General features: G+C 38.6%; 4 protein-coding genes and 1 pseudogene across 5 annotated transcripts; 2 read left to right on the forward strand and 3 right to left on the reverse strand.

Moving 5' to 3' along the window:
- Window positions 1–501: 501 nt before the first annotated feature.
- LOC117625154 lies at window positions 502–2,016 on the reverse strand (annotated as a pseudogene).
- Window positions 2,017–4,818: 2,802 nt separating this feature from the next.
- Window positions 4,819–8,454, reverse strand: LOC117625746 (trihelix transcription factor ASIL2-like). Of its 2 annotated transcripts, XR_004585445.1 has the most exons (3): window positions 7,193–8,448; window positions 5,874–5,972; window positions 4,819–5,162 (listed from the first exon to the last, which is right to left on the reverse strand). XR_004585445.1 is itself a non-coding variant. In XM_034357287.1 (2 exons), the coding sequence occupies exons 1-2, from the start codon at window positions 8,100–8,102 to the stop codon at window positions 5,137–5,139; spliced, it is 936 nt and encodes a 311-aa protein (XP_034213178.1). In that variant the 5' UTR covers window positions 8,103–8,454; the 3' UTR covers window positions 4,819–5,136. The 2 variants fall into 2 exon arrangements, 1 of the variants encoding a protein (XP_034213178.1); XM_034357287.1 differs by lacking the exon at window positions 5,874–5,972 and having other exon boundaries at window positions 7,193–8,454.
- A 3,574-nt stretch (window positions 8,455–12,028) lies between these two features.
- LOC117624722 lies at window positions 12,029–13,574 on the reverse strand. Its single transcript, XM_034356139.1, has one exon. The coding sequence runs from the start codon at window positions 13,105–13,107 to the stop codon at window positions 12,571–12,573; it is 537 nt and encodes a 178-aa protein (XP_034212030.1). The 5' UTR covers window positions 13,108–13,574; the 3' UTR covers window positions 12,029–12,570.
- A 2,127-nt stretch (window positions 13,575–15,701) lies between these two features.
- Window positions 15,702–16,997, forward strand: LOC117625168 (peroxisome biogenesis protein 7). Its single transcript, XM_034356773.1, has one exon. It carries the CDS (start codon window positions 15,885–15,887, stop codon window positions 16,857–16,859), a length of 975 nt encoding a protein of 324 aa, XP_034212664.1. The 5' UTR covers window positions 15,702–15,884; the 3' UTR covers window positions 16,860–16,997.
- Window positions 16,998–17,148: 151 nt separating this feature from the next.
- Window positions 17,149–19,820, forward strand: LOC117625169 (abscisic acid receptor PYL12-like). The gene is made up of 2 exons (XM_034356775.1): window positions 17,149–18,057; window positions 18,518–19,820. Exon 2 carries the CDS (start codon window positions 19,087–19,089, stop codon window positions 19,630–19,632), a length of 546 nt encoding a protein of 181 aa, XP_034212666.1. The 5' UTR covers window positions 17,149–18,057; window positions 18,518–19,086; the 3' UTR covers window positions 19,633–19,820.
- Window positions 19,821–22,286: the final 2,466 nt, after the last annotated feature.

A 22,286-nucleotide genomic window follows, 5' to 3' on the forward strand; every position in this document is an offset into this window, starting at 1 on the left:
ACCCATGAACAAGTGTAATGACGTTGTTTCATAGTTTTACCTTGTACAGTGACATGAATTTGATTACTTTAAGGAAATATTTTTGTTCACCACTTTAACCTAAGGTGTACCCCATCATCCGCCTCAACCCTTGACACATGTTCATTAGCATAACCATAATTAACTCTTTACTTTATATATTTATAGAACCATGGTTATGCTCATGAACACATGTCAAGTGTTGAGAATAGTGGTGAGCAAAAATGCTCTCTTAAACCAACTTGATTTAACCTTGCAATAGTAATGAAAACATGTTAACCTCATAGCTATAGCTGCTAATTAATTGCGTGAGATTTTAAGAGCAAATCCACGTCACCATCATGGGTTAATTGTTTCTATCTTTCGAGGCATGGATTTCAAATTGGAAGGATATATAGCATCTCATAGCTTGCTTCTTTCTATATTATTCAAGTATACATATTTTACACCACACTATATTATGACATATAGTATTTTAATTAATCATGCGGTTGGATAAGAAGCTTCCATTGCAATGCCACAGAGTCCTTCCTTGGCAGGAATGCCCCTTTGCATCCTCACATATCCACTCTCCCCCCATCCTGTGCCCCAAGAATTATTCACCAGCCAATACTTAGTCCCATTACTACTAGTCCCGTATCAACTGCGGTAACACCATGGTCTAAGTTTGTACTGCATGTTCCAGTGAACACACCACTTGAATAAAACTGGAATGTAGAGCCACTTGCGTCAATGGCAACCGAAATTTGGTTGGTTGGCGACGGCTTGCAACATAGCATTTTCAACGTTTTTAGGCACATCCTCATACTCGTTTATGGACACTGTTTGGGATGCAGCCTTCTGAGTGTTGCAACTAGTTCCATCTACACCCTGGTAGGGGTAATTAGTTTCAGTTGTCAGGCCTTTGTTGTGTTGGATGAATTGGAAAGCGTCCTCCATTAGATCACCTTCACAACCATGATCTTGACCAGCAGTGTCACAATCCACAAGCTCTTGCTCTGATGGTGGGATTAAGTTTCCGGTTCTGAGCTGGTTAACCCTTTCTGTGGCTGCCACGACTGAGAACTCCCAACAACATCCTATAAAATTGAAACAACATGCATCATCAATTCAATAACATGTTATGTTATGAAACTGTGAATGCGTCATCATTTAACAACTTGTTTAATACTTACCACATTTGCCTTGGTCCTTGATAGGCGTCACTGCACCCTTTTCTCTCCAATCCACAGAAGGTGGCGCATCAGTGACATTTCCATATCCAAAACTTGTAGCTTTCATGGAATTGGACACGATCAATTATGAGGATCGTTTTGTGTAATCATTACGAATTTCCCGAAACTCCTCATTGGTTAGATCTGCAAATTCATTTAAGCTTAGAGTGAGGTTCTGGCCCATGTGTTTGTTAAAAGAATCTTTATTTGTACTGAGGTCTGCAAATTCATTTGTACTGACTTCCAACCTTGGTTAAAGAATAATATTCTTTCCAAGGCTAGTTGGTCTGGCAGTACCTCTTGGTGCTCTGTGTTTGTTTTCATCTGTTGGTACCTATGGAAATGGAGAAACCAATCTATTTTTACCGTTGAGGAGGTGACGCCCTTCAACCCAAGGCAACTTATCTTATCAGCTCTTTCTGAATGGAGTAATGCTTCTTGTGGTGATATTATAGCTGGAGAGAGTGCAGATTTTTTTGACGTGGTGGGAATCTCCTACTACTGGAATTTTCAAGTTGAATGTGGATGGATCTTGTAAACCTGCATCTGGTAATATTGGAGCTGGAGGTGTCCTCCGCGACTCCTTTGGAAATTGGATTAAGGGTTTTGCTGTGAATTTGGGAAATGGCCAAGTTCTTGAAGTTGAGTTATGGGGTCTATTTTTTGGTCTCAAAATGGCTTTGGATAAAGGTGTCAACAGGCTCATCATTGAAATGGACTCCGCACTTTGTGTTCAGCTTATCCAACAACCTGTAGCCTATCGTTTCCGTCCTCTGGCTGGCTTGCTGCATAGCTGCGGTACTCTTCTAAGGAATTTTGAGAACTATCAGATTCAACATACATGGAGAAGAATTATCTTGCTGTCTTGCAAGATGGAGCTACAATCTTGATTTGGGCATTTGCTTTTCAAAAAATACCCCTGTGGGGGCTAGTGATGTACTGGTTGATCACTTGCTAGGGGTCCGTCGGGCCCGTCAGATTCCCCTTGACAAAGTCTAGTTGTTCTTTGGGGTTTGTCCCCCCCATTTCATCCAAAAAAAAAAAAAAAAAAAGCCTCAATGAACTCCAAGTTGGCCTTGAATATCACAAATCGCCTCTCTTTCTCTTATGCATCCTTATAAAAAAAACTGACCCAGAGTCTTCATGTCTCGCCAACATGGTTTTCTCATCATAAATTTGGCGAGACGACGCTTGAGAGGAGCAAATGGCCAAAATGAAAAGAAAAGCTAAGCAGAAGTATTGGCCTTGATTTGTGAGAGAGAGCCATGGTAAATAGTAAATAAGCACAAATGGTACGTATTCTATGGAAATATATTTAGTCTTTGATGGGCACAAGACATTCAATGAGCATCTGGGATTTTATAGACAAACTCGTTGTGAGCTGTCATTTTCCTCATAGTACTAGAAGGGGACCTGTCTTTCTACGTGCCTTCGAAGATTTTCTGACTTAAGGCACACAATAATTCAATTTTTTGGGCAGTTAATAATTATTTATTGAGATATTTAGTGATATACCCATTTCTAGCACTAATATTATAAATAAACCCTACACAATTGAATTCCTTAAACAAACCCAAAAAAAACCCAAAAAATGATAGCTAGCCTTATTAAATTTAATATTGATTATTAAATTACTTTGATGCCCTATTGAGTGCTTTGGGTATTTTTATGAGATTTTGGGGTTGATTGAGCAGTTTTGTAATTTATAAGAAGTTAAAAGCTTTTTTGTTAAAATGAGCTTTGGGTGTGTTTCTATCCATTTTATATAGGGTATTTTTATAATTTGACTCCCTTATTTATTTGCTAATTGGTATAAGAAGATTAGCTGAATTCATTTTAGAATTGATATGGAATGGGTTCGGTATTGCGAGTTTATTTTTTATTTATTTTAAGGAAATGAACAAGTGATCCATTACAAGTCCTGGATCCTCTTCGATCTTAATCATTTCATAAACTACTATTGAAGAAAGGAAAGGGGGAGCTTTACGCAGAAATGAATAGGCATCTGTACAATAGAAAAGGGGAAATATAGGTTGAATGCACATTTTAATATATCTTAGCATAACCGTAGGAGACAAAAGAAGCAACAAAGGTGACTCTCAACTCCATAACTGATAGACGACTGACTTTGATTTCATCATCTATATACTTTGAATTACTCATCTATATTAACGTATTAACCAGGCACAGAATGATTCAATTTTTGGGCCTTAGTGATGATATGGGTTGTGATGTGTGTTAAATCCAATTTGAACACATCATTATTTATTTGCTACTTTCACGCTATCTAGCAAATTATTTTAAAAAAAAGACCAAATTTTCACACAAAAATAAAAAAAATTAAAATCAAACTACTATGGACCATGGAATTTGAGCTTCGTATAATTAAGGGCTAAATTGATAGTTGACATGTTAAAAGTTTAGTATTTTGATTAGGAGATTATTAGGTTATAAGATAGATTTTAAATCGTATTTTTCTTCTCTTTAAATAGGTCCAAAATTTAATCTTAATTAAGAATTAATAAAGTAAAAAATAAAAAGACTAGATTAATCGACATGGCAATATCTTCACGGATATAATACTTGAGTGCACTTCTAAGTACACTTCCTTATTTATACTAGTTGTGATTCACGAATCATAGCTGTGCATATATCATAATCATAACCGTTGATTTCTTAAACTACAATTTATCTATCTTTACAATCAAAAAGAAAAATTCACTTAAATTGGAGATTGATTTAATATCAAACGGTTTTCGTCTTCAATTTCTTAAATTAGTTCTGAAAATGCTTACGCGCTTTGGCGAACTGCTTGCACTCGGGACGAGCTTTCTCAACGACCAAACCGAAGAGGGTAGGAAACACGATGGCTGAGTGTAATGATTAGTTTACAATTAGTTGATCATCTATTGATGAAAGCTTATTGCCTGGGAGCGTTGTATGGGAGTCTACCTGTCATAAAGGCATGCACCTGCACAACCTTCAAGATCTTCACCATTGGAATCGGATCGAAAGATTATGGATGGTCTTATAAAGAGACCAATGGGTTGGCTAGGGTAACCCAACACCTGAAAAATGTTTACGTACTCATCATTGCAAACAATGGCAGGTCCAAAAAACAAACAAAAATGCATATTCCCAATTACATGGTTGTGATGTAAGGTGTAATTATTAAAATTACATTTGTTTTATATATATTTCTTTTTTATAGTAAATTAGTAATTTAATAAATAGTTTTACAGTATAATGTATTCAGTTAATTTTAGAGTTCATTTAACAATACTTTAATAATAAATGCAAGACTTTGAAAATGCATGTTATCTGCCCAATTTTATTATTTTTATTTTATATTTCTCACACACACTACTAATGTGTTACACCACTCCACCCGTCCGCAAATGAAATGTCATTTTCCATTAGGCTATACCCTATTCGCATTATACCCCAATTTTAAATGTCAATAAGAAGTGGTTTATAGTAGAGAAGGAGCAGGCCAGGAGGCAAAAGAGAGTAAACAAACTAGGCCTGCTACTAGCCAGAGAAAGCAAACAAGAAAAGGCACAAGACAAGAGGACCACGTCTACCAAAGTACAAAGAGAGAAGTTACCTACTTTTATGTATTGCAAGAAAAAATTAGATTTGTGGCGTTCAAACTAAAAAGCTAATACAGCCAAAACCAAATTCATTGGACCAAAATCTAAGCCGCCAAGCCGATTAAACTTGTTCCCAAAATAATAATAATTTAGAAAGAAAAAACCAAGATGAAAAAAGAAAAGAAAGGAAAAAGAAAACTTGGGACTGTTGTGCCAGTGGTTTCTCTAGGTCCAGTATCAGCTGCAACAATATGTACTTTGTAGGATAATCAAGAAGATACTACATTATGCTTCCCATGGAAGTCCTACCATTAAAGCTCTCCCCGCATATAAATATCTGCAACACGAGAACCCACAAAACCATTCTTAGAAATCAAATTTGCAATAAAACTCTGATTCAAGAAATGCCAACACGCCACGAGAAACTCAGGTGACTCAAAACCACAATCACAAGCACGACAAATTTACTTCAAGCAATACAAGAAAGATCAGAAAGCATCTAACTCAGAACTTTAATGGGAATCTTCATCTTTTGCTATCAATAAGCCCTGAAACCACATCCAAAACATACGCTATGAGTCACCCATTTCAATGTCAAATCATGTCTAACTCAAGTACTTTACGTCTTTTTATTGAAAAAATGGATTTCTGTTTATGGTGTCCAATGCCTGCAGTTTAAGACTTGTTTATTGAAACTACCACTGTTAGCGAAAGCACTAATTCCTCATCCATAATTAGTTAAGAACATCACTAGAACTGCACATTACAACGATATAATTTATTCACCGGCTACCCTCGTGGAAAACATATCACTCCACTGTTAATGTTACCAACCTAGCAAGATGATTTAGTGAACGTTAGTAAAGGCCATGAACTTAGATTCCCAGGGAACTGATGCTTGACATTCTCTAAACCCAAAAGTTGTGAGTGAGTATCATAAAATTTTGAACAGAGCAATAAGATAGCAATCCCAACCAGCACACACAAAGAGGGAGGGAGAGGGCTGAGACATTAATGGAATAAAAAACTTAAATCTGAAAAGATTTACCAGGATATGTTTCTGTTCCTTCTGTTCTACGAATTGATAGAACTCTATATAAAACTCTCAGAGCTCAACTTTACAAACGTTCACATCCATGCATAAAAGCTATAGACAACAACAGGGTAAAAATAAGTTGTGTTTGTTGAAATTCAACAATTATATTGTAAATGCAAGATGATGTAAGAGAAGCATGCAGTAGAAGGAAACCAAGCATGTTACTTTACTCGAACAATTTAGAATTGGGAAAAGTTTATGGAACAGACAATACAAGAATTATTTTGGCGTGTCATAATTATCAGATATTTGATACAGCATGAAACCAACAGGTTTCTAAAACCATCCACACTTCAACCAGCTGGTGATGAGCACCAGAATGCTTCAAAATGCATGAAAATTCAAGGTAGAAATGGTTATCCATGAGATAAAAAAGTTGTGAGAAGAGGATTTTAACTGGCTCACAAAGGTAAGCAAAAGGCAGATTGAACACCAGCTCGCTCCATGAACAAGCTAAACCCACCCCGGACCCCTAGCCAACCCGACCTAGCCTCCATAGGTTACATATGTTTGCCATCATCAATTATTCTCGAAATTAAAACTTAGTTCAGGTTAAGTTAAGCCCGACCAAAGCTTTGAATTCCTCCAAATAATTCAGAGTTCTCCATATCTCTGAAACATTGTTCAGATACATGAATTGCATGACAGGAGCTTTAGCAACTCAAACCCACCAAGTTCCTAACGTATGAAAGCCATTTAACAAAAATTAACCCTCTTAAATCATGCTAAGAATACCTAGCCAGATAGGTAAAATGCATAAAAGTCTAGGAATCACACAATAGCGATGGCCTTCGTGTTATAGCTTATAACCAATACAAACAGGGAGCTGAAATTTTGGCAGTAGAGACGAGCAAATAGTTTCCAATTAACGTATGCAATACAACTTCAATGATTGATTTTACTACATTGCCAAAGCATAGTTCAGAGTTCCAATTAAGAACCCTAATTTTAATTTCTCAATCAGGGTGGGGTGAGTGTGGATCTCCAGAATTAACAGATGCTTCAAACCCAAGGTATATCAAGAATCTCCACAACAGCTTTTTCAAACAATTAAGTAGGTATTCCCCTTACTACCACAAACAATAAAACATCTATCAGACCATCCAATCAATTTAAGCCAAAAGATTATACAAGCACAAACCAAAAACTCCAGACCACAAAGACATAAAAGCATCCATCAAACCACAACTCTATCCAATCATCATTTTAAGTGAATATATTTTACAAACTCAAACCAAACACACACAAGAAAGAGGAAAGATTTGCCTCACCATTAGAGCCGGATCGCTTGCCGTGCTTGATCCGCTCGAGCTGGACCTGCGTGTCCATGAACATATTCATCCTCTGCACCTCCAAATCATTGGCGAATTGCATCCTCTGCTTCTCCAAGTCCACCATCTGCCTCAACTTTTCGGCCTCCACTCTCTGATACACCTCCCCGAACCTCTCAATCGCTCTCGCCAATCTCTTCAACCCTTCTCCTCCTCCTCCTCCTCCACCTCCAATCTCGCCTCCGCTATCTCTCTCCCTCTCCATCTCAACCTCCTCATCAACCTCGTAGTTCCCCTCGTCGTCCTCATCCTCGTCCTCGTCGTCATCATCCTCAGCCTCTGCCGCTGCCGCCGCAGCCACAGCCGAGTAATTCATCCTGAAGAAACCCTCGTCGACCGCCGCAGACGACGCAGACCGCTTCTGCGGCAGCGCCACGGCCGTCACAACGGTCGCCGGAGGCGGCGTCTTCCGATACCCCAAAGGCAACGGAACAGCGACCGGGGGCGAAGGAGACGGCTTCTTGTAGTTAGATCCGATGAGAGCGTCGAGCCTCTCGAAGAAAGGCCAAGAAGAGGTTAGGGCTCCGTTGGAGGACGAAACCCTATTCATCTCGAACTTGTACTTCTTCTTGATGGTGTCGATGCGGTTCTTGCACTGGACGTCGGTGCGGTGGGTCTTCTTGGTGTGGCCGTGAAGGGCGTTGACGGCGTCAGCGACCTCCTGCCAGTCCTTCTGACGGAGGCACCCGCGGTTGAGCTCGAGGTAACGGCGGCCCCAGGCGTCGACGAGAGTGGAGGTAGCGTCTTCGCTCCAGCAGTCTTCGCGGACGGGCATGGGGCGAGGGTTGGAGGAGGGGGTGGTGGCGGTGGCATGGGACGGCGTCATTTGGGGGTCCGTTAGGTCACCCATCGTCGGGAACGGAAAGTGTTTGGTTGGGGGTTGGAAATTGGGGGGTGGGGGTTTGTCCGCGTGGGTGGGAATAGAGAGAGAGTGGGTGTAGTTAGGGAGTAAAGGGGTCGCGTCGGTGGGGGGAGAGCGCCGGCCGCATGAGCCGCGAGTGTAGGAGGAAGGTCGCCGGGATGAGCGCGTGAGGTCTTGTCGATGTCATTAAGGCTTTAGTGGCTTCGATTTTACCGGCTCGGCTCGGTCCGTTTCCCATCGCATTACTCTCCGCCCGCCTTATCGGATTATTATTTTTACCGTACTCGACAATAACACTCACTAACAAATCTCTTTTGCTATGAACCTTTTTTTTTTTTTTTTTGCCTTTTTATGTACAACAATCCATTTGGATAAGTTCGAGGAATATCTCGTATTGTTTGTTAATTATCAAATCAAATTAAGCCAAATCTTTTATTTTTATTATTTTTTTGCTCTCTAAACTCCTCTTTAATTCATTACAACTCAAATTTAAATCAATCGGATCTTATATGCTTGAAATTATTCACTCAAGTTTGTTATTTATCTCTATTTTAGTAAAAAATTTGATTTCTTAAAGTGGCAACTTGTTGTCTATACATCATATAAACCAAACCATATAATTTCAATGAGATGAAAGACGAGTCATATAATTGGCTCATTGTCAAAGTAACATGGAAAGTTGCGTGCCCAACTTCAAAAGCACAAGAGTTATAAGAAGTTCTTACAACCTACATTGTAAGTGCGGGACAAGTTATATCAACTTTCTACCAACTTTTAGGGAAGAAAATACCTAACAAAAACCATATGTTAGACTAGAGTCTAAAATGGAGGCTTCTTCCCATGTCATGCCTATCACATGACCTAATTACATGGAAAACCATACTAAATCCACAATATCGTGTGGTAAGTTTCAAAACATTATAATGTGGGGTATAAATCTTTCAAAGCTCAAAAGAAGAGAAGAATTTGCATGTAACATGTTTCATACTCAGTTGTCTCTGCATCTTTTATCACGTGATTGTTGCAAACACAATAATATTTATATGAACCCCATTACATCTAACAATTTTGACCCAAGAGAGGTAGTTGTCCTAGAGACTCTTCGGCTCTCAACTATCCCAAAAAAAAAAGAAGGTATGTTCTTGAAGCTATATAAAACACATAGCGTCATGCTATGGTTTGTAACACTTTGGTCACACAAAAAAAGGCCTTCAAACTTTACTTGCTACTTTCTCCAGATTATTTTATATTTTGTGTTGTATGAAAGTGAATATTATTTTTGTTGTTGTTTTTTTTTTTAAGAGAAACGTTATTCACACTTCTTAAGAAGCTTCGTAATATGCTTATGGGATAGTAGTTTTATATGAACTTCTTCCGAATAAGAAATTTCTTAGTAGTGTAAAATAAGATTGCATTTTTTAAAAAAATAATAATAATGACAAAAGAATCTTTCTTCTTAATAAATAAACAAGCTCATGCATTTTCGTAACTCAAAATGACACACTCACACCAAGCAAAGCTTTAATGTCCCTGCCGGAGCAGAGTTGGTGAAATCTGCCACATGTAAAGTCGGAGTTTTGCAGACAACAAGATCCAACGAATTGTATGTGTCCACGTGTCAAATATATGAACATTACAAAAAGAAAAATTAAAACACACAAAAATAATTTTCCTACACACTGGGTACTAATGCTTTGTTTGTATGCAATGGGTATATCAAGAAAATAAGAGTTAATTTGAGACTGTTTCTCTAAGAAGTATTTATGCTCATAAGTGTTTCTAGTAAAAGTGCTTTTATTATAAAAATATTGAAATCTTCATAAGAAATCAAAATGCTTTTTGGAAAAGCACATGTTAGGTGTTTCTCTAAAAAGAGCTTTTAAACTTTTTTGTCAAATACTATCAGATACGCTTGTGGTTGGCTGAAAGAGCTTTTATCCCTTACAAAAGCACTCCCAAACAACCACAAGATGTGGTGCTGTTGACAAACTGCCACCTTCAGCTGACGAGCTACTTGGTGCCTCAATGACAAGGATTCAAAACCCGTTGGAAGCATTTTGTGACGAAAGACAAGTCGAACTCTGAGCAGGAATTGATCCCACCTTTCGTGTGTGGAGACACCTCGTAGTATTTACCCAAAAAAGCACTGCCAAACGAATACAACAATAAAAATGCAAGGAAATAAATACAAAATGTCATAAAGAAATGGAAGTAAAGGTGGAGAAAGTGACCGGCCCTTTTGTTTTTTCTTATATTGTAATCGATGAAAAGTGTGAGAGGCGCCGCTTCAATAAGAGGAAGAGGAAAGAATTGCATTTTGTGCATTTTCCCCATTTCTATATATTATTCTGCAACAATAAAAGAATACTAAAATATCATTTTCTTTATTCTTTATGATCTTCTGGTTTATGGGTATGGGCCTATTGCTATATGGTCCACATTATTATTATTATTTTGAGAAATGGCCCACATTAATTTAAGAATTGAGTTTTAGAAAGTTGGTAGCTTTTGTAGCTTCTTCTGGTAGCAATTTTTTTTTTATTTATATTTAAAATTAGTTGTTTAAATCATCTTGCCATGTATAATCAACTCCAAATGATAGGTTTGATTTTCTTATTTAGCTGATATGGTTTTATAGGTCTTTGTCAGATTTATTATTCTATTTTTCTCCCTAACAAGTACAGTATCAGAAGATTTTTTTTCAACCATATATCTTCACATTTAAGTCATGTACCTTCCCTTCAATAATTTTGCTTTAAAATCTCAAAACATGTACTAAGGTCCAGGAAGTTAGGTTGGTGCAAAAAGAGTGAGTGATCACTTCTTCCATGACACACTCTCTCAATCTCCCCACAAAAATAGTAAATTTGGTAGTACTTCAATCAGCGTTATTCGACCATAGTCTAGTATTATATTGAATTTTGATTAAAGTTTTTTATATACCAACAATATCAGAGAAGAGAAATTCGAATTCATGACCTCGGGCTATATAAGTTCCTGATTTATGTATGGTGCGTATTATATATTGTTGTGATGTATATGAGTGCAATTGATTAACCTACTGCTATCTGACACGTGCCAATGGATGAACCACTGGATGAGATAACATTTCAATCATATCTGAACTCTGTCACACCTTTTTTATGTGTTGGCCCCAGATGGTGGGACTGTCAAGTGTCAAGAAAATTCATAAGAGGGGAATCAGAACATGGGTTTGCTCATCAAAGGCTCAGCCATCTGCCACCAGCCAATGTGAAAAAAAAAAGGGTCAAACCCTACTGTGATTACCTTTACAGGATGCCCTTGGCACCATCTATATCTAATTAATCATTCTCTAAGAGAACAATGCTTAAAGACATGCCATATACCCACTTCTTAGCTAGTGCAAGCTAGATTTGCATTATCCTATACATGGTGGAAAAAAACTTTGTGTGGGGACTATCATTTTCCATCCACCTCAATGTGACTTTGATCATCATATTAACAAATATATTCATCCTAACTTTAATATATCTGGAAAGAAAAAAGAAAGGAAAAAAAAAAAAGCGATGATGAGTTTGGATGATGTCTTTCCCATCAAAAGTGCTATCATACTTTATCAGAAGTGTATCTAACTTTATTATTAAACTTAACACGTCTTGTGTATGTCAAAAGATGTGATTAATAACATAATCAGTAAATACGAGAGATAGATGTGCCTATAACATTTTATTATCGTGGTTAATTTTCACCACATAAGATTTATGCAATATTAACACTTCCCAATAATGGGAGATATGGAATAATCATTACACTAATATTGGCAATACAAAAGGACTACCGACACTTGTGCGAATTTCATTTTAATTTTCTTGACGAAATTGAATGACATAAAGGTAAATTATTAGATAATATATTGCAATGGCACTTCAATAGTCATATCACAATCACCTTATTTGTAACTTCAAATTTCATTCCATGTATGTGATAACATCGAGAACTGGTTTCTCTCTCAAAAGCTTTTCCCTTGGATAATGAACTCCTTCATCCACAGAAAAGGAAGAAAAACTAAGCAAAACCAAAACCCATAACAAGTTTCTTCATCTTTTCCCCTCTCCAACATTACAAAATTAAATCATTGCATGAAACAATTAAAACACAAACACACACACCTCACTGAACTATGACCCAATTATGGCCTTCAAATATATATATTTTTCCTGCGAACCCACCACAAAATAAAAACAATAATTAACACCCTCATAGACTCATAGTAGACCTTGTTGCATATTATTTCTTCTTTCTCTATTAGTTCCTTCCTATATATACAAAAAACAGAAGAAGAAAAAAAAGGGAAAAACAAAGGAAAAGAGGTAGAAAGAAAGAATAATAGGCAGCAACCCTATTGGCCATATGAACCTTCAAAATGAATGATGAGAACTAAGAAGAAGATGACGAAAAGAAGAAGCCGACAATATTACACATCACTTGGTGACTCACATATGCTCTCTAAATGAGGCCTCCACACCCCAACACGTCCTCGCCGCCGATCCCTCTGAGACGAATGCTTCTCCGACAGTATTTCGCTCAAGTACTGATCAGATATCAAGAGGTTGGTCATGGCGATGCTGTTCATCACAACGTTGTTGTTGTTGTTGGTGGTGTTGGTCTCTGTGTCCTTAACCCTTTTCTTCTTTGCCGACGATCTTGTCTTCGCTGATGTCTTTTCGGATGTCTTAGAAGCAGCAGGCACTGGCATGAGGAAGTAAATCTTGCCGCGTTGCAGCTCAGCATCGGGTGGAACAATCACGATCTTGGGGACGACACCGTTGTGATCGGACGGCGATGAGGAGGGCTTCTTGAGGACGTGCTTAGGGTAGGCCTTCATGATCTCGCTGGCCCGGATTGTGCCGCTGATCTCTTCGACTTTGCCATTACAGTGTACGACTCTAATCACATCCAGAGCTCCACATGGCAGAATGCAAGAGATGCAGCACCTGATGGTGTTTTTCATGGCTGCTGCTTCTTCCTACTGATTTCTCTTTCTCCAAAGGTCTCTCTCATAGAGAGAGAGAGAGAAAGAGAGAGAGAGAGGAGGGGAAGAAAGGAAGAAGTAGGGAATGAAAGAGAATGAGAAAGAAAAGTCTCTTTAATTAACCCTTTTGTTTTTTTTTGCCTATGAGAGAGAGAGAGAGCTCTCTAGCTATGAGAGAATGGGAATCAGTATCAGTGACCTAAAAGAAAATTGTACCAAATGATGGTTTTATTATATAGTAGAGAGCTTTTTCTTTATCTCTTTTTTCTATACGGAAATCTTTTTGATTTGTGGGATGGGAGAGATGAGGTGATGGGGGAATTTTTTTGCTCATGAGTTGCTTAGGATGAAATTCATGGCATGAATAATTGCACCTCACTCTGTACTTTGCCCTTTTGGGATCCATCATTTAGGGCCCCCTCTCCCATCCCTCTCCCCTTCTCCTTCACCAAGTTCAATAATTTGGGGTTGGTTTTAAAGGGCTGGGGGCCTTATGGGTGGCACATGTTGGTGCACGACTGCCAGCAAAGGGGTGCCCTGGCTGATGATCAAGTGTTTTGGTCTAGGCCTTACACGTGTCAAAACATGATTGAACATCTACGATCACTACTATTTACTAATGTAGGTGTGTGTGGAGGCTACTTGTGTGTGGGGTTCATTGAGAAAGAGAGTGAGAGAGAAATCGATCGGCTTTGTTGGGAGTGAATTGGGAAATGAGGGTAGGAAATGGGGCATAGGGAAAATCTTCTTTTGAGAGGGGTTTTGTGATCTTTCAACGTTTCAATATCCCAAGCGAGATCATGTGGGTTGTGGTTTTCATTGGAAAGTGAGGTGTGATGGACTGTAACTTCTTTTACTTTATACCTCCTTTCTGGTTTTAGGTTTGTGAAGTGGTTTGACCCCAGTCAATCTATTAGCCTATTTGGCCTATTTGCAAAGGGATTTGTTCACATCATCTTCAAATAGTACGTCTCACACCAATCAATAACTCACAGTTATCGCTTTATTTATACACAACATTATTAATTATAAACCTCGTTTATAAATTACAAAGATGATTTCTATCTAAAACATAATGAAGTTATAATTCAAGTTGATCTATGAGAATAAGAAATACGATAATTTTTTTTTCTCTATCGTAATTTAGACTTTAATGATGTTGGTGAAAGTAAATCAAAAAGTCCGAAGATAAGATCATGACACCTGAGAAATTATTCAACTTGATCACTTCAGAAAAGAATTCCCAAGATTGATTTGATGTCCATAATATTATCATATTGACCTTTAGAACATCTCCTTGGAGCCGACCAATTGATTTGATATAAGAAAAATAATGTAGCTATAGTAAAAAATAAAGTTCGATAATTGCAAGTTAATTGTGTCCCATCCGTAACATGCCCCCCCTCCCCCCCAAAATAAATACGGGAGACGTAAGACCTTAGTCTTAGTACGGCAAACATGTGAGGCGTGGAGGGGGAGGGGCCATACATACATGGTGTTTCATTTTTATATTTGCAATTTCTGAATATATATATTTGGAAATGGAAATTCAGATTTCAAAACTATTAGGTTGTGGACCCAAAAATTACATATCCACTATATTGAGGGTGCAGCAAATATTATAAAACTCCTTTTCTTTTGCATGTGAATGTGTTGCAATAGTGGATTAGGTAAAATTCAAATCCGGAGCCCACAAAAGTCTACCAAAACTTTGCAAAAAGAAATAAAGAATTGTGTTCGGAAATGTTTATGAATGACTTAATATCCATTTGTTCATTGTTATATTATCTGCGGGATATTATAATAATGGAGGCCGAACAAATCCAAACCTTATTAATGAGTCGTTCCGGAAGGGTCCAAATTTCGCCAGCTGAAAATTCAACCCCATTCTAAAATTACGGGACCCTGTTTTGGTGCCCCACGACCAAAAACAAGCTATTCCAAAATCCATTTATCATGTCAAAAGCTACCTTTCTACACCCGATGTGCGGTTCTAACTTATATATTAAGTTGAGAAAAAGATTGTATGGTTTAGATTAAGTTGATCATGTTTGCTCGCTGCAGTTCGGTGTGCGTGCATTGCATCCGTAAACTGTAGTAAGCAAACTCATTAACTTATTATTGATAATCGTTGATTTATACATAAACAATTTATTACAGGTACTTGTGAGTCGTGACAATATTTTGTTACTTTGGAAAGGAGGAATTCAATACAGAACATAGGATGTAAAGTAGTAACTGCTTTTACGCACTTGAGCTACAACTCTCTTATCATGTATAGAACGAGTTTTGATTAGTTAGACAGGGCCTGAATCAAAACTTACGAAGTTGGAGGCAGACTTGGGCCGCCTACATTTATGGATTAAAATCTGGAGCCCGGCCTTGAAGATTTAGGGCCTGGCCCCATTTTACATGCTTGGTTAGTCCAATTTATCCCACATGAGTAGTCCAGTCCTATAACGATGGTCCATTCCGAGGGCTGAGCAGATGCTTCACAAAAATGAAAAATCGAGAAAAGACGATTAAATCCGAAATGGAAAAATGAAAATTAGTTTCGAACTTTCCACATTCCAAGACGATGACAAGCGAAAACAATAATAAAATAAAATAAAACAAAATAAAACAAAACAATGATGAGAGAAAAAGAAGAGAAAATAAAAAATAAAAAATCCAAAGGTCTTAGACCGTGAGATCCCCAAAATCCAAACGCCAGACGCAGAGAGAGCACCGGAAATTCCACCTGGATTGGACTAACAATGCCAGTATTTAAAACCCCGTTCAACGGCTACTCCGTCAAGTTCAGCCCCTTCTACGAGTCTCGGCTCGCCGTCGCCACCTCCCAAAATTTCGGCATCCTCGGCAACGGCCGCCTCCACGTTATCGACCTCTCCCCGGCCCCGCTGGGCCCCGCCGCACCCCACCAGCCAATCACCGAGCTCATCGCCTATGACACCGCCGACGGCGTATACGACGTCGCATGGTCCGAGTCCCACGACTCCCTTCTAGTCGCCGCCATCGCCGACGGCTCAGTCAAGCTCTACGACGTCGCTCTGCCCCCCGCCTCCAACCCCCTCCGCTCCCTCCATGAGCACACGCGCGAGGTCAGCTCCGCCGACTACAACCCCACGCGCCGCGACTCCTTCCTCACCTCCTCCTGGGACGACACCGTCAAGCTGTGGACCGTTGACAGGCCCGCCTCCGTCCGGACCTTCAAGGAGCACGCCTACTGCGTCTACTCCGCCGTCTGGAACCCTCGCCACGCCGACGTCTTCGCCTCCGCCTCCGGCGACTGCACCCTACGCGTCTGGGACGTGCGTGAGCCTGGCTCCACCATGATCATCCCCGCTCACGAGCTCGAGATCCTCGCGTGCGATTGGAACAAGTACGACGACTGCTGCATCGCCACTGCCTCCGTCGACAAGTCAATCAAAGTTTGGGACGTGAGGAGCATTAGGGTTCCGATCTCGGTGCTCAACGGCCACAGCTACGCGGTGAGGAAAATCAAGTTCTCGCCGCACAGGCAGAGCTTGATGATGTCGTGTTCATACGACATGTCGGTTTGCTTGTGGGATTATATGATGGAGGACGCGCTGGTAGCTCGGTACGACCATCACACCGAATTCGCGGTTGGTGTGGATATGAGTGTTCTTGTGGAGGGGCTTCTGGCAAGTACTGGCTGGGATGAGCTTGCGTACGTTTGGCAGCACGGGACCGACCCCAGAGCGCCTTAAAAGGGTAGTTTCTGATTTTCTTGTGATAGTTTTTGAATTGTGAATTTTGTGATTGCTCCAATGCTGCTGTTACTGAATCATAATCCCTTTGATCTTGTATAGAAGATTTAATAAACAAGAAGCTTTATTTTTTTGTTCTTTGGCTTCTTTGATGGGAATGGGATTGCCTATGTTTGCTTGATAAAATTCAGAGCCTCAATTAGTTAACAGCACTGCTTTTTTTCATTATGGTTCTTGCTATTCTGGGATGATCATTTTTTGTGCTTAGTGCTACATGAGACAATCACTTGATTTCTTCAGGAAGATAGAAATGATAGAGACATTGCAATTGGTACTCACGGTGGATTGCGGGAGAAAGCCATGGGTGGCATTTGTATGGATTATGGTTTGCCATCAGATTATGCCAGTTCCTAATTTTTCTATACGCCTATTATTGATTCTTGACTTACATGCTCTCTTATGATTTGGTATTTCCGATTTGGTTTCAATGCACACAATTAACACTATCTGCTTGGACTATGTTTGTTGCTTGAAGGTAAAGCTGTTGGTTATTCACTAGAAATGTTATAGTATGGGAAGGTTTTGAAAGTCATTAATGGCCTTATCAGTAGAAATGGACTCGCTAAGTGTGCTTGTGCGTGCGCAAGAGAAGCAGGGTATAAGTTCTAGAGTTTTAGTGGACGTACTTGTAGGACCAAAAAATGGTTAAGCTCTTTGGATTTATAACATTTAGTGCGTTCTTGGATGCATATAGGATTCTGCAGAGTAAAAGTGCTTACCCTGCTATTGAAAAGTGCTATCGTGCAACATTTCAGCATGTCTCGTAGAAATTTTGATTTAGGATGAAAAGCTAGGAAAGAAAATGACACTAGGAAGCTTGAAACAGTGACTTGATCTCAGCACCCCAACCTATTAATTGGATTTATGTTTTTATTTCCGTCGTTTCTTTGTCAAGTAAAGCATTAACTACATTTTCTTCAGCTATTCAATTCTACATTTGTCCTGCATTACAGTTTAGGCAATCAGTTGGATTTGTTCCTAGCATGGGATGGGAGTGCACTATACGGTCACTTTGAAACCTTCCCAGCAAACTGGGTAGTCAATAAACTTATTAGCCGGAGTCCAGAAAGCAGGTAGAGCAAAAAATGTACGTTTGATCTCGACACCAGAAAGAAGCCAAGTTTCCATTTTCTGTTTGGTGAGTGATCATCATACCTTTCCCAAATTTGTAATTTGAAATAGGATTAGTGCACATAAAATGGAGATCAGAAGTGTAGACTTTGGTCAGTAGAAACTCAAATGAAGCGTGCAGAAGTCAAAAATTCTTTTAACATGCTGTAATTAGCTTCGGTGCTTTGTTTGGGCCAATGTTAATCTGCTCGCATAGGCGCACTAGATTTTATTTCTGCTGTTGAGCTTTGGTTCCTTCTACGATTATATGATTAGGATCCAAATACAGGGAAGGCAAATGAGAACTCAAGAAATCTGATTTACCCCAATGAAAATTCGTATAAAACAATGTAAATTAAGAATACAAATTGAGGTTACTATTTTGATGCAGAACTAGGATGATGAAATTTTTGTGTGTGAATCTTGAATATTGTGACGTGGTATGACTCGTCCACGTGGCCATATTATAATATAGTTACTGCAATTAGGTTCATTTGCTTAGTTGGATGACAGCGAATGTATACAGCTGGAAGAGTGAACTGCGTATCTTTGACAATTGTCCCGCAGGCTCTTTGCTGACATGTCAAGATATGGTCCACATGGACACATCGTGCCATCATTGCTGACATGTCAAGATATGGTGGTCCACTTGGACACAAGCGTTAAAAGAAGAGAACCTGTCCTTCGCATAAAGATGAAAGTTTTTAGTCTGAGAATCGGGAAGGAATAAGCTTTCGCAAAAGACAAGCGAATACTAGAAACAAGAAACGAGCACATGAAAAGCACATGAGAAAGCACAGTCCAATCCAATGGCAACTTGGCAAGGGCTAACTTAGACGCCAAGCACGCAATTCATCAAAAACTCCAAGTCCCAAGACATCCTTAAGCCTGCCATGAGAAGCCAAACTTTCTTTGTTTTTCATGAAGTAACTAACCACACACGGATGTGAGCAAACCAAAACCACCGCCCTTACCCTCCTTATATATAACCCTAAACTCACATTGTCCCCAACCACAACAGCAAACAACGACTTGTCACCTGAAGCCTTGGCTTGAGATGGTGGTATTTTATCCAACAGAAAAGCAACAAACCCCAACCAAAACACAGCTCATGATCAGCAGCTACCATAGCCACACACTGTTACCAAACCAGTGTGGCTCGAGCCTTGTCCAAACCATCGACGCGCCGCTGCCCCTGGTCTGGTCCGTCCTCCGCCAATTTGACAACCCTCAAGCCTACAAGCAGTTCATCAAGAGCTGCAGCATGCGTGCCGGCAATGGAGGCATCGGAAGCATCCGGGAAGTCGTGGTTAAAACCGGCTTGCCTGCAAAAACCAGCATGGAGAGGCTCGATGAGCTCGACGACAACATGCATGTCATGCATTATAGCATTGTTGGTGGAGATCACAGGCTTGCAAATTACAGTTCTACCACTACCGTGCACAGAGAAGAGGAAGGAAAGGCTGTTGTGATTCAGTCGTATGTGGTGGATGTGCCTACCGGGAGCAGCGAGGAGGACACTTGTTTGTTTACTAATACGATCATAGGCTGCAATCTCAAGTCGCTGGCTAGAGTCACAGAAAAGATGGCTGCTAATAATTAATTAGCTTGTAGGCTTAAAGGGTTTTTAATCTTTTTTTGGTTAGAGGTTAAAGCTGGTAATTGTAATTACTTATATTTGAGAGTTGAGAAGGTAGCTTCCCCATTTGGCTTGTTACATATTTTGTGCATGGGTAGTGCGGTTGACGTTGACTTCTTTCTTGTTGTAATAAATATGTGATTTTACAGTTACTCTGCGCGTTAAGAATCTTCATATGATAGTATACATTTTACTGGAATCAACTTTATTTTCACTCCAATTCCTTAATGAGAATGTCTCTCATGCTTATTCCGATTCATTCACACCCTGATTGTTACATACTTCGATTTCTGGTTAGTAAACATGTCATTTTTCGCTTTGCTTTTGTTTTTGCGTATCCACGGTGGCCATGGAACACCCAATATCTCACTGGGCCAGAAATACAAGCCTGAAACCAGTGGGCCACAAATCATGAAATGCATATAAAACCCATCACTATTTTTTAGTTGAAGAATGGAGAGAGCGTGACGTTATATTAGATCTACCTAATACCAAATAATTATTATAATATAATGTGAGGCTCTAATATAAAACATTTGTTGGGGTTGTTATAACCTGGCATATTGTTTATTCGAAACCCTTGACAATTAGCATCAAAATGTTTATATATGCTTGAAATCATTTTTGGGATTTTCTCAGTACATATTATAACACGGACAGAGGGCCACCAAGTCTGAAAAAACCAACCTAACAGTTTACCGCAAGTTAGTTACGTATGAGACCAGCAGATAGTTGACGCTAGAGCTTCGATTTTTCTTATCCACAAGTATTCTATTCTCCTAGTCGCGGCTGTTACTGTACCAAATAAATAAACAAAGTTTTCCAAACCAAAATCATTCAGATAACTACAAATACATTCATGGGGCGGTCGTATTATATTTATACAAATATATTAATATATATTGTTATTCTTCTATACAGATATTTGCACATTAATAACGTACGGATGTCACTGTAAATAGAAAGAAAAACAGAAAAGGATAGTAAAAAAATACAAGACGTCAGTTGTTCTTCTATACAAATATCATACATAACGTCCGTATAATATAAGAGGAATGTCTCTCAAATCCGCCCCAAATCTCCAAATTTTCTATTTAAAAAAATTTATTATACCTTATAACAAAATAAACCTGTAATAAAAAAAAGTAAAAAAAATTATCGCTTGCATGCTCTTCAAATTGATTGAATATGGGAAAGCCAAGTTATAAGAACGTAGTCAGAACAACTGAGAATTTGAGATAAAAAGCAAACTAGAAGCACCCCAGTACAAAATTCATGATAACCCCAAGAACCAAAATCAGATCCCAAGATAAAATATTTATAAAAAAATTTATACCTTGCAACAAAAATATTTATTATGTTTTACTTGTTATATTATATTATATATATTTATTAATTTAAAAATAAATATGACTTATCGGGCCGGGTTCAAAAATGGGATAATAGTACAATTCCTGACCCGTCATCAACTAGGAATTTTTAAAATTCAGGAATCTCCATACCGGCCTTTGATTTATTCCGAAATCTCACCCCATTAGGGCTGAGTACTCGACCCTTTGGAGATTTTTACCATCCCGATGTCTGTACACTGTATAGGAGAAAATATGTATTTATATTGCTAACTCTTTGTGCAGCTCCAACTCCTATCTTAAGATAAACTCAAATACCCACGTGGAAGTTCACATGGTACACTTGTACTTGTGACGTAACAATGTTAAAGATAATAAAGAGAAATAATCAACCATATGGATTGAGGCAGTGCGTCAAACTGGTTTGTAACTAGCTCTGTTTTTATATTTTACTTTTTCGGGAGATTTTGGAAAAATCTAAATGAGAGAGAAATTTTTTAAAGGAAGTCAAAATGGACAAAATTGCATTTATTTATTTTTAGATTTCCTAAGGAATCATTTAGATTTGCATATCTTTGATTTAAAAGTTGAGAGGTTTTTCTTTCTTTTTTAAAAAAATTTTGACTTTTTTTAAAAGTGAAAGTTTTTTTGTGACTAAAACCTACATTTACTTTTTTTTTTTATTAATTTGATATTTGAACTTCAGTTTTAGTTAATTACTATCATGTTAAAGATAATAAAGACAATCAACTAATTCGTTTGTTTGTAATCTGAGTTATGATTGTCTAGTTTGAGAGTGTGCAGTAGGGTTGGCAATGGGTCATGTCGTGTCGGGATAATAAACGTGTCAAGAATGCTCAACCCGAATTTAACCCATTTAATAAACGTGTCGTGTCTGGTTCGGGTCGTCTTTTATCGTGCGGGTTTCGAGTCGTGTAACGGGTTCATAAAGAATAACATGCATGTTACAAAACTCACAATCGAAAAAATTTTAATTAAAAAAACAGAGAGTAGAGAAAATATAAGGAAAAGAAAGAAAAAAGAAAGATAGAGAGATGAGAGAAGAGAGAAGGAAAAGAAAGAAAAGAGAGAGAGAGAGAGAGAGAGAGAGAGAGAGAGAGAAGATTGAAGGAAAGAAAAAAGAGAGATGAGAGAAAACTAAAGAGAATGAAAAAAAAGAAAAAAAAAAGAGAGAAGAGGAAAGGAAAAGAGAGAAAAAAAAAAAGAGAGAGGAGAAGAAAGAAAGAAAAGGAAAAAGGAGAAGAGAGA

This window comes from Prunus dulcis, chromosome 4, assembly GCF_902201215.1.
Source record: "Prunus dulcis chromosome 4, ALMONDv2, whole genome shotgun sequence".
In the NCBI taxonomy this organism is placed as follows: domain Eukaryota; kingdom Viridiplantae; phylum Streptophyta; class Magnoliopsida; order Rosales; family Rosaceae; genus Prunus; species Prunus dulcis.

Coding starts and splice junctions, on each gene's coding strand:
- LOC117625746 (XM_034357287.1), bottom strand. CDS start 8,102: ATGGGTGACCTAACGGACCCCCAAATGACGCCGTCCCATGCCACCGCC. Junction 5,163..7,192: donor CAAGCGATCCGGCTCTAATG/GTGAGGCAAATC, acceptor CTCGTGTTGCAG/ATATTTATATGCGGGGAGAG.
- LOC117624722 (XM_034356139.1), bottom strand. CDS start 13,107: ATGAAAAACACCATCAGGTGCTGCATCTCTTGCATTCTGCCATGTGGA.
- LOC117625168 (XM_034356773.1), top strand. CDS start 15,885: ATGCCAGTATTTAAAACCCCGTTCAACGGCTACTCCGTCAAGTTCAGC.
- LOC117625169 (XM_034356775.1), top strand. CDS start 19,087: ATGGTGGTATTTTATCCAACAGAAAAGCAACAAACCCCAACCAAAACA.